Source organism: Urocampus carinirostris, chromosome 5 (genome assembly GCF_059441175.1).
Source record: "Urocampus carinirostris isolate Australia breed hairy pipefish chromosome 5, RoL_Ucar_1.0, whole genome shotgun sequence".
Classification (NCBI taxonomy): domain Eukaryota; kingdom Metazoa; phylum Chordata; class Actinopteri; order Syngnathiformes; family Syngnathidae; genus Urocampus; species Urocampus carinirostris.
The window spans coordinates 20,625,569-20,638,176 of NC_142353.1; the positions used below are offsets into that span (position 1 = coordinate 20,625,569).

At 42.1% G+C, this 12,608-nt stretch overlaps 1 protein-coding gene across 1 annotated transcript in view; it reads left to right on the top strand.

Annotated features, from left to right (window-relative positions):
- The first annotated feature begins 2,949 nt into the window (after positions 1 to 2,949).
- Positions 2,950 to 12,608, top strand: part of LOC148365715 (zinc finger SWIM domain-containing protein 6-like) — a 114,770-nt gene continuing 105,111 nt past the window's right edge. Inside the window, exon 1 of the mRNA XM_088336123.1 lies at positions 2,950 to 3,714. Coding sequence (XP_088192249.1) covers positions 3,288 to 3,714 — 427 coding nt within the window. The 5' untranslated portion in view covers positions 2,950 to 3,287. The remainder of the gene's footprint in view (positions 3,715 to 12,608) is intronic.

The following is a 12,608-nucleotide window of genomic DNA, read 5'->3' on the forward strand; positions in this document are numbered from 1 at the left end:
TCGCCACCACTCACGTGATTGGGAATCACCTTTATATACTGTACATACTTGGATACAATTATTCTTATTGCATGCAACAACTTGACATAATGAAATCGAGTAAGTTCCCCAAGAGTCAAAGAGCACAGGCCTTAACCAGTGTTGAGCATGGTACTGGAAAAAAAAGTAATTAGTTACCAGTTACTTCATTTACAAAGTAATTGCGTTATCCCTAAATTACTGGCATCCAAAAGTAAGATATTACTTCAGTTACAACAAATCACCCTCGTCCTCCTAAATCTGCTGCAAAACGACCACATAATGAAATAGAAGAAAATGTTTACAACAACCTGTGGAGTAGGTGGAGCCTTCATATGTGTTGGCTCGTGCGATCTTGAGAGCTTGCAATCAACACAGCTGAGCCACTCTATATCCATTTTGTCTTCAAACCACTCAAAGATTTCCTTTACCGTGTTTGGTTAATGTCCAAGACGTTTTCTTTTTTCAGGCATGTGTATTACAAAAAAAATTGGAAAAAAAAATTAGCACTCCATTCATTTCCATTAATTTTCTGTGCCGTTTACCCTCACTCAGGTTGTGGGGGTGCTGGAACCTATCCCCGCCATCTTCGGGTTTCGGCAGGGGACACCCTGAACTGGTTGCCAGCCAATCACAAGGCACACAGAGACATACAACTTTTCACTGTAAATTTGGTGCTCATTGTTTTTGTCGTTTCCGTTTACAACACGCCACCTCCACACGCGTTACTGGTGACACACAAGCAATTATGGGCATATATTAAGTGATCCCCTGATTTCAGTTTTTTATTTTATATTTGTAAATTTGGCTTGGATGGGAGTAGAAATAAGATCTAAGGTGCAGATTCAGGCTTAAAATGTCAATCATTAAGTGGGGTCGAGCAGGGCTTCTCTCTCGCTGCCCCCCCCTTTTTTTTTCTCGAGGATCTCGTTACAGTATGCACTTAATTTTACTCAAGTAATTATTCAAATGACTGTGTTATACTTCTACTTGAGTAATATTTTTCTGAAGTAACTGGTATGCATGTTCTTTATGATAGTTATCTGAATAATATAACTATGGCGCCGAAGTGTGTCACTCAAGTAAAAGTACTGTTCAGTTGAACTTCAAATCACAAAATCCAAAGAGATTTTCATCCTCACTGTCACAGTAGAAGATGCGCAGCTTCCTCTTTCCACCTCTGTTTCTTACGTCAGACGTCAGTTCTGCTTCTCGGCAATAGCTTGCAAGCTTTACCAACTTTCTTTCTGCTTTTCTGCTTAATATTTCACTATTCGGATCTTGTTATTTGCAGAATATATTTTTCTTTTCGGTGCTATTTCGTTCAGTTTCATTTCGCTGCACTTCACCGCAGAAATTTTCATTTCATTGCACCCTCGAGGTGCACACTTGATTTGAGAAACCAAGCACGAAGCGTGCACTTTGGCGCTGAAACGCACACTATGGCACCGTAGTACACACGAAGTAAGCTTTAGGGTTACTTCGGCGCCAAAGTAAAGTTTTGGGTTTACTTCGGGCTGAGTTCCTCAGATCAAGTTAATTGGTCGGGTTCGGACACGGTTAGACTTACATACCCCCGGGGGCCAGGGTTGGGTATGGCAGGATTTTTTAGCCCTGATCTTACCTCTAGATTTGAGTATATAAAGTAGGGGGAGTATCAGAATATAAGTAAGGAGAAATTACGGGGCATGGTACCCAGTGCTTTAGATGGTGAACCGGCAACTGTGTTCAGTTCTAATTTGTAGGTGGATATGCAGTAAACACGCCCGACTTTTGATCAATGAGTCCAGTGCTGTGATGCTGGCGGATTGAGGGATGTAAGTTAAGGAGGAGCTGTCAAAGATCAGAAGGCATCATGATTTATGATCTGCTTTCAAAAAGTAGTGGAATAACGCACCATGTTGTCACAACAGTTGAGTTACAAAACTGTATTAGAATAGAATAGAATAGAATATGCCTTTATTGTCATTGTTACCACATGGGATCTGCTGTGACAACGAAATTGGACGACTCCAGTTCCACATTTACAGTGAGGATAAGGAAACAAAGAGACAAAGGAACAAAGAACCGTTACAGAGAAATTTAATTACAATTTAGGAACCCCGTCCTCTGAAATGCGTTACTCCCAACACTGCAAATAAATACGGTATACGTGGATCCGAGGTCTAAATATAGCGAAAGCTAGGGCTCTTGTTGGTGATAGGAATGAGTGGAGAGATGTTGTAAAAGGATAGTGGGGTGTTTCGAAGCGTTGTAAGGGATGGGCAGGGGACCCGTGTGATGCGGCAGGGGTAAACCAGTGAAAGCTGTCGGGCCATACTGTTGAACAGAAGAGTGTGTTGTGTCACCCTGACCCGAGTGACATGACCCCTTTCTTGTGTCCGGCTTTCTTGTCTGGGCATTTGGGTTGGCCATGGTCCAAAGATTTTTGTGTGTGTTTTTTTGCTACTTTTTCCCTTAAAAAAAAAAAAAATTCTTTGTTTTTGTATGTGTTTGTCTTGCTGTCGGTCACCCCTCTCGAGGGATATTACCAGGGTGGGTAGGTAGGTAGGTAAGTAGGTAGGTAGGTAGGTAGGTAGGTAGGTAGGTAGGTAGGTAGGTAGGTAGATAGATAGATAGATAGATACGTGGATCCAATTATTAATGTCAACTGCAATGACTTGACAAAATAAAATTGAGTATGTTCCTCAACAACTAAAAAGCACGGTCCTTGAATGAAAATATAGTCCTTTGTTTACATGTTCAACTCACTAACTTTTACCCTCCTTTCTCTTGTCTGTTTTAACAGCTAAAAGTCAGCGCTTTTTAGGGTTGGGGCCAAAGCCTCCAAAAACAAGCATCGTGTTGTTACTGCACCTCCAGCTCTACTGGAGGAGAAAAAATGAAAGAGGAGAAAAAAGTGGGTTTATTTGCCCCCCTTCAGGCCCGCTGGGAGCTGCCAAGACCGCCTCTGGATTAAGCCCCCGCCTTTAAACTCTCGACAAGAAGGCAAAAACTTCAAAAGGCGCGTCGGCCGCCGGGGCTCCGCCCTCTCGCGCCCCGACCGCTCCACAAAGGATTTGCCGACATTCGGGAATTCCGCCTCCGCTTCCTTTTATAGCAGGCCCCGCCCACCCACACACAAAACCCTCGGCCGCGCCTACATCACCTAATAAGGCTCGTCTGCCCAAGTAGGGCAAACAATCGGCGCGAGAGTGCCTCTTTTCTCTTCCTTATCCAGTTTATATGATCGGAGAGGCTCGGCGAGGCAGGTCGGAAGCGGAGCGAACATGGCCGAGCGAGTCCAGCAGCCTCCAGCCAAGCGGCTCTGCTGCCGGCCCGGCTACAACCCGGCATGTAGGCAGGGGCAGCGGGCTGGAGGAGTTCTGTGCGGCGGTCCCGGCTCCGCGGCGGGGCAGAGCGGCAAATCGCATAACCCGGAGTCGTTGCTCGATATCTCGGCGCGCCGAGTGGCCGAGAAGTGGCCCTTTCAGCGGGTGGAGGAGCGCTTCGAGCGGATTCCGGAGCCCGTTCAACGCCGGATCGTATACTGGTCGTTCCCACGGAGCGAGAAGGAGATCTGCATGTACTCGTCTTTCAACGCCGGGACCGAGGAGAGTGGAAGTAGCGGGGACAATAACGACGAGACTCAGCTGCCTTTCCTGCGGGGTGTCACTCTGCTGGAGGGCGGTTGGGTGGACAACGTACTACAAGTCGGTGAGTGACAACCGAACACCAGCGCCAGACTTTTTTTTTCTTCCCTTTTCTGTCCTAGTGTAAACAATGCCGGGTATTTCCACGTAATAGTAGCCCACTTCTCCTTTGCCCGGAGCTCTCCCCCTCCTTTCATTGGAGCTTATAGCACTTTGTTCCTATTTTTCTGCCTTTGCAGCTCTCCCCTCCCCGATCCACACACAAAAGCCCCCCTATATCTTTTCACCGCTGGCTAAATAGACGATATTTAGAAAAGGGTGGGAGGGCTAGGTCGATTTAAAGCTACAGTGCTTCTATTTTGGTTGCCAAACACACTCTTTTCCTCGGTGTTGTCAATGCCACGACGAATGTATCTGTTGGATACAAGCGATTCACCCAGTTTTATACGGAGGGGAGTGGGAAATGTGGGCTAAGCAGCCCCTTATCTCGTTCCCTTTCCTTCCGTCGTCATATTTTAGCAAGCGCGTTGGACTCGGAGCTGTCAATCCCACCCCACACCCTTGGAAGCCGTTCAGGATTCTAATCCCATTACCCTCCACTGGTTCATCTGAATCTGAACGCATCCTGCAAACAAGATTTTCTGCATGATCTTCCTCCTCCTCCTTCTTGGCTTGCTATGCCTCCAAAGAATCTGCGTGCTGAGATGGCTGGAGCTCTTGTGGGCTTGGAGAATGTGCAGTGCACAATAGTAGCCATGGAGTAGACGGGCAGCATTCCCCTCTTCTCCTTTTCTGCTCTCAACCACTTTCTCATGTAGTGTGCCTGTTTACCATATTCCCCAATAGTAGACACATTGGATGTTTGCACTCCAGTGTTAGTATTTGGGGACTTGAATTGAGGGGATATTGTATCAGTTGCTTCACAGTTGTGTTGTTCTCAGTTGTATAGCGGTAAAATGGTTCCAGGTTGAAATTAGTTTTGGAAACCTTATCTAAACTATAAATCTTTATGCAGATTCATCTCTGTACTCTTCAATTAACAGTCAATTTTGAAATTTAGCGGTTGCAAATTTGAGCTCACTTGCTACAAAGAGGATTAGTGGAGATGACTAGGAAGTGGACAACATATATGCATCCCTGTCATTGTATCTCGGTTAGAATCTTTGTTCTTCAGTATTGATCCTGCTCAACCACAACAATATCTGATTGAGTGATATAACTAACAACAAAGAGCGCAAAAACCAAAATACTTCATATTGTTTCTTTAGATGTTCAATAGAAACACAGCAACTGTCAAAACTGTAATGCATAGTAGCACACCTGCTAGCTTCACTAACAATGGCAACTTCGAAATGCATCACTTTGTAGCGTTGTTAATAGATCAACATAGAACAGGGGTCTCCAATGTGGTGCCCGGGGACAGCAGTTAGCTCCCTGACATCACCATAGAATCCTGCAGACAGGTTTTCAAAACAGTTTACCAGTGATGGTTCATTGTGATTTTCTAGTACCTCACTTTAGTAATTACAACCTGACAATAACATAGTAACAACCTTGTAATAACAAATTATTTTAGATTGATTGATAGATACTTTATTCATCTCCGTAGGGAAATTCACACTTCCAGCAGTCTCCTTTGTTGTTTATTAACAGATTAACAGGATGCCCTCGGGGTGCTTTGTTGTAGTTTAGCCACAGCGGAGTGGATGACGTCACACTCTAGTCCAAAAGTTTTAGAAATGTACATCAAAATGGCAGGCCTTTTCGCCAGTCAGTAACAAAAAGGTATCTCTCAGATTCGTATTTGGCGAATTTTGGATTGTTTTGGTGGGGTGTGCTTTCTGGCCGCAACCAGCAGAGGCATTATTGATTCATTTCTGTGAGGACATGGCATCAGATGTTGTACCATTGCACTCCCAAATGTTCTCTTTAATTTGTTGTAAAAGCTGTTTTTGGAAACAGAATATCCTGTAAGTAGAAATGCATTTTACACCATAAATGGCCAAGCCATACAGAATCATTGCATGTTTCTATAAATTCCGAATAATACACAAAAAAATAGAAATCCTTTTGAGAATGAGGAGTTTGGACAAAGGAGGTGAAGTAAAATTCACAAGAGTATTAACCCCTCCATGTCTTTGTTAACATTAGACTTCTTTTCAGAAAGGACGGAGTGGCATTTACGCCTGTAAAGCTTCAAAATAGGCTTAATAAAATAAGCAAAATAAGCTCAGCTTTCAAAATAAGATTATACTTACATCCTTGAGCTGGGTACCAGCACGTACAGTGCTTTGAAATGGTTGTCCTTTGTAACTTCACATTTCTTTGGAATATTATTTAAATATTTTTCTGAAGCAGCCTTTCTTTTGCTGGGAATCTTGCTAAGAGATACTTTCGTTAGTTGAAGTGCCACTGTACTTTTCTCCTGAGCTTTTTCTTTTCAATGGAATACTGCTATGGAAATAACAGTTCAGAACAGTTAAATCAAAATAAAGTGGCAAAATAGGTAGTCAGTAAGTCCATTTCACAATTTTATGGTTCATGGATCTCTTAACACCCTGGGTCGTAGGGATTCTCACTTCCTGCGGTGTGTCTTGGGCAAGTAAAGCCTGGCGGCGGTAAGCCCTCTCCAGGCCGTTATTTTTTTGGGAGGGATATTGATCCCCCAAATGAAACAGAGAGTAATGGTTTCCATGGTTACCACTAGCAGGAAAAGCTTCCTGATCTGACTCCAATGCATAACCTTCATCATCTGGTGGCGTTTTTTTTTTTTGGTGTAACGCGTCAACCCGCTCTTCAGAGATGAGCTGGATCTGGGCATTGACGGACAGAAGTGTGTGTGCGACAATCTAAATCCATCGGGAAACCGTGGTATGTATGTTTGTGTGTGTAATAATACTGATACTAGATCCTAAATAACTGGGATAAAACAATTTTGTTTCGAAAATTGGAGTAGGCCTGTATTGGTAATGTTCACATTGTACAATGCACATAACTGGTCATTAATTAATGTTCCCTTTATGGCTATGAGCACAGACCTCCATGTGGGGCTGCGCCATTTCCTTCAGCAGCTTGACGAAGGAAAATTAAAGAATGTCAAGGAAAAGTGTGTTTAAAACATCCAGACATGAAATATTACGAGGCAGAAACTGGTGGATTATTTACATATCCAATCATCTCTATATGTTCTAAAATGATGCTTCCTTGCCTGTACTCTAGGGCTGCAACTGGCAATTATTTTAATAGTCGACTATTGAGACAATTAGTTGAATAAGAGGATAAATACTTTTTTTTCCTTAAAATTAGCATGTAGTTCATTTGATTATGTGAAAATTGATAACAAAAACCAGAAGCATGGGTACAATGCAAACATTTTTTGAGCATACTGCCGATTTGTACAAATATTTAAGAAAAATCCAAAAGCTATTAGGCTCGGTTTTTGTTCATTGGACATAAAGCCATAAATAAACCACTGTCCATTTCTTAGGGACGGGCATAAAAAAAAAACAATAATTAAAGTCTACTAACTGTTTCAACCGCGTAACGTTCCAATGGCTGAGAAGCAAATACGTGTCTGCTCAATGTCATCAGTCACTGAAAAACGTCATGCCACACATAATTGGAAAGCTTAAACTCTTGGGATTCCATTTGGGATACCATTTCAAAATGTACTCATCACAAAAACATGATCAGTCTGAAACAAGGTAACCGAAAACTGTAAAGGCAGTATAGCTCTACAATAACATGCTCTAATAATCAGATGACAGAATTCTCCGCAAACATTGTCTCGTTACATTCGCAACTGTCTTGTGAATTAAACCGTGTAAAATATTGATTTCAAAACGCACAATAATTCTTTGGGTATAACCACTAAGACATGTCGTTTGTACTGTTTTAAAAATTGACGTTTGTTCTTCAGACTGCATGCATCTAATTTCAAATACATTTGTCAGGCATATTCTGGCATAACGCTCATACCCTCTTTGATAGCGAAATATACACACATATAACATGTACAATTATGTCATCAAAACTGTATTGGCTTGAATCTTACCAGGCGAGTCAAACTCTGTTTATTTCAACTGTCCGACGTGCTTTCTAAATGTTTGTGTGTCACCAGGCTACTGCCATGATATGCAAAATCTGTTTTGCAAACTTTGCGAGTAGTCTTTTTATCTCTCTGTATCAAGGCTAAAATGATCCCAAGTTTTGTTACGCGTACTTGATGTTGACACGGTCATTTCTGTATGTTACTGCTTGAGACAGACGCCAATTGCGATACCAGCAGATATTATATTAATGTACAGAGGCCTTAGTTTGTTGGAAAAAAAGTGTTTGGCGACAAAAGTTGACAAAATATTCCATTGTCGTCTATCTTTATCATAAAGTTTAATCAGCAATCAATTGCATACAATCGAAATCATTCCAAACTATAAATTGATCATCTAATTGGATACTATCCCTGTCCTTTGTACTGTATGTGTGAGTGAGAGAGAGACAAGAAGAGGAGGCTCGGGGGCGGCGGTCTGCGCATGTGTTTGTGTCCTCGTCTGCTCGAGCTGTCAGTTTCATCCGCTCACAACAGAGGCGAGGATGACAGGCGAGCACACAGCAGGGAGGACGGCGGCGCGTTGTGCTGATTGCAATTTTCTCTTCAGTTTTTTTCCTTCTCTTCACGCAGGGGGTGCTGTAGTGTGCTTGGCAGTAGAGAAGAAATAAAGCCAAGGAGGAGGGGAAAAATGATAAATAAAAGATGCAATCTACTCCAGGGGACAGGCAGCCACTGGAGGATGAGGGGCTTAAAAGCAGGGCAGCATGGGGTAGAGAAAGAGAAGGGGGGCTAGGGTGGGCAGCTGCTGTCATCCACATCACACAGCACATGTATTGGCCCATCACACAAATATACAGTGGCCTGGAAGAAAAAGTGTTTATCCACGTGTGTGTGTGAGGTTGCTGTCACAAGGATGGGATTCATTGTTGATGATGAAAGACAGTAGCGCAGCAAAATAGATGCTGAGGTTATTGTGTGCGCGTTGGAGGGGGGAGGCTAATATACTTGAATGGATCTGCTGTCGCTGTACTCCTCGCCTCCTCCTCCGCCAACCATAAAACTCTCCATATTTGCTCCCCTAAGGCCAACTACCAATCCCCCCTCCCGTCTCCTGTGATTATTTATCTTTTTCTCAAAGACATTAATCACACAGTTTTTTTTCTCCCCCTGCTTCGTCTCTCCATCCAACCTTAAGCATACATTTAGCAGCCAGCTGAAAGGATGGGATTGGATGGCGGCGGTGGTGGTGTTGGGCTGCGTTAAAGAGGAAAAGCAATAGACAAGGGTGATATTAGAAAAGCACAAATGGTGGGTGGGTCGGGGATCGGGTTATTGAAATAATGACAGTGGGAGAAAAGTAACGGAAGGCGAACAAGTGATGGATGGTTCCCGCCGCCCCCTTGCGAGCTCATCTGTCCTGGTGCTAGCCCTCTTCAGATAAATATTCATATGCAAGCGTTAGCTGAAGGTCCAACGCAGTGAGCAGGCAGCGATGAATATGTCAGGTGGGCTACCTGTGCTCTTAAAAGCTTCTTCATGTAAGTTTTACCGGCTAAAAGCTAGAAAAGTTGGCACAAAAAGTTCCAGAAATGCATTACTTCAATTATTAATCTAGTTGGATATTGTGCATTTCTTATGTCATAACTTTTACATTATTGTTTTTTGTTAGATTTTATTTAATGAACATCGGTCTATCCGTGCCAAGAAAAGACAGCAATTCATATAAATGTGCATTTAATTGCAAAGTCAAAATAATGAGTATATTTGTGCTGGAATTGCTGATATCCACACCCTACATACAAAGCTCACTTGCGAAACTACAATTATTGCATAATAATCAACCTGGTTTGGTCTTTTGTCTATAAGGGATCGCATAATATTGGTTGGGGACAAAACAATTATTGATTGATATTTCCGAGGACATGTCCCCTCCATCAATGCCCTTGAATACAACCAACATAATGTATGAAATTTTATGTTTTAGGATGGAACAGACAAAGACAAGTAGTCATTTGGAACATCCATTACTGCAAACTGAGCTTTTGTTGGTTATTAGGCCAACTGTGATGTCATTTTAAATGGACAATGGAGAAAAAATGGGTGAAATGTATGCCCGATTCATATTCCACAAATGCAACATTACTGTATTTTTCCAACTACAAGGCGCACCGGTGTGCCTTATAGACTAGAAAATCCGGTGGATACAATTTGAATTGGATAGTTACAATGAAAGGAGATCGCATATGGTAACCATCTAGGATGAATCAGTTCATTTGAGCGGTGAAACCAATTTCCTAATTTTAATATATGTTTTATGAAATGAGTTGCTTTTATTAAAATGCATTTATTTTTTTTAACTTTAGCTCTTACTGTAGTTTTGATTCCATGTGCCTCATAGTCCATTCCTCCTCTATATATGAAAAATATATCGCAAAATACTATTATTTGGGGTGCGTGTATAATCCCATGTGCCTTATAGTGCGAAATATACGGTTATTGCAATGCCATGTTTAGACCAGTGGAGAAGCGTAATATTTGTGATTGTACGGAAAATATTGGCCTTGACTTTCACCTTGAGTATGATGTTATGAAATAATAATAATAATGTAAGATTATAGTTTGTGTTTAATTAAAAACTAATAGCAATCATGCCTATTTTAAAGCAAAGAAAATCATTGGTGATTACATTTGTTAAAGAAAACAGTACAGGCAATTCCTGTGTTTATCGCAATCTGGTGGTCTATAGTGCTTATTACATGTTGGAGTATTTGCGAGAATGCTTAAAAGACATAAAAAACTGTGTCTTGAGTTTTTCTGCAGTCATATGCTTCTAAAGTTTTTCTGAACATTTTCCCCTCTAGGTAGCTTCTGTTACAGAGCCTTAACACCCCCTTTGTGTAATTTAACCATAGCTTCTCATCGTGGACAAAAAGAAAGGCCTAGCATTATGATGCCCCCCGTCCTCTAATTATAGAAGTCTAATCCTATAGCTTTGGTGAGGCATGACAAAGCATGTTTCCACTTCATTACTCTCCTTCCTGTTTTTAGTCCTCCAGACTGGGTCCAGTTCATCCCCTCTCTTCTCATTCATCTACTGTCCTCCTCTTACTGACCCATCTCTCCTGTATTTCTGCTTTTTTCCACCACCCTCTTCTGTCTGTCTGTTTCCAGGGCTTTCTGCCTGGAGGTAAAACACACGCACCCACGACTCCGCCTCCTCCTTACTATCCTGTTACCGTAATGTCCCCAAGGAGCGACAGACATGGTGATGCCTGGCATATGTCGCTCTCCGCAATGTCATTAGGCCGCACTTTGCCGCTCCCCTTGTTAGGCTAATATCTCATATAGAAAGAGATGTGTCATTTTTGTAAAGCAGCTGCCCCAAATCAAAATGACAAGGCACACAAGACCAGTGATGGGCATGTTACTGGAAAAAACATGTATTAGTTACAGTTACCCGTTACTCCATTTAAAAAGTAATTGCGTTACCCCCAAATTACTGACACCCACAGATTACAAATTATCGTACTCACATTGAAGCCGGCCGCCTAAAACTGATTTAAATTAGACACATTATAAAAAAAATAGGGCAGCGCGGCGGAACAGTGGTTAGCGCGTGAGTGGCACAGTTCTGAGGTCACTGGTTCAAATCCAGCTACCAACCTTCCTGTATGGAGTTTGCATGTTCTCCCCGTGCTTGCGTGGGTTTCCTCCGGGCACTCCGGTTGCCTCCCACATTCCAAAAACATGAATGTTATGTTAATTGGCCGGTCAAAATTGTCCCTAGGTGTGAATGAGCGAGCAAATAGTCTGTCTTTGTGTCCCTGTGACTGGCTGGTAACCAGTTCAGGGTGTCCCCTGCCCACTGCCCGAAGATGGCTGGGATGGGCTCCAGCACCCCCCGCGACCCTACTGAGGATAAGAGGTGCAGATAATGGATTGATGGATGAAATAAATAGAAGAGGATGTGTACACCAACCTGTAGAAGCGCTGAGGGCCTTCATATATCTTGGCTTGTGCATTCTTGAGATACTCAATATAAATTTTGTCTTTTGTCTTCAAACCCACAAATATTTCTTTCTAGATTATTTGGTAAGTCCATGACGTTTTTTCTCTAGGCATGATGTCGTGCAAAAATTTTTGTTCCTTCATAAGCCACGCCCCCTTCTCATGTGCTGCCTACCATTTGCTAATGGTTACACACAACCAAATTGCGCATTAAAAAGATGAACCTGTGATTTTACTATTTTATTTTATAGTTGTATATACAGCTTAGATGCGAGTTTATGTAGGAAGAATATCAGTATATAAGTAGGGAGAAATTACATGTTCTCATTCTGTGCTTGAGACAGTGCCTCCATATCTGTAATCAGTTGTATTTAGTTGGTAGATGTAAACATCCCAGCCTTGGTCATTCAACGTTGTGTTCCTGGCAGAAGGAGGGTTGTATGTGACTTCATGAGCAAAGGAGAAACTGCCAAATTGCGGTATATCTTGTGTTTCGTGGAGTAACGTACCATCTTGTAACAATAGTTGAGTTAGAAAATTGTATACTGTAACACATGACTGTACTTGTTAACGAGAAAGGTAATTGTATTCCTTTGTAACACGTTACCTCCAATACTGCACAGCACCATTTTTCTTTTCCCCAATTGCTAAAATTGGACGAAAATGAAAAAGGGTTCCACGTTGGTATAACTGAACCATGTCCCCTTATAAATATCACAAGGTGGCTCTGGTGATTGTGAATGTCATTCTTTCTGGGTTCACTTGCTTTTTGTAAGTATGCATGCTGTGTGTTCACTCGTCGCTCAGGTTATTTTTTTCCATGCTCGGTAAATTCTTAATTAGTGGCTCTTCTTTCTCTTTCTGCCTAATATTTTATCATACTGTCAGTCAGGTTGCTT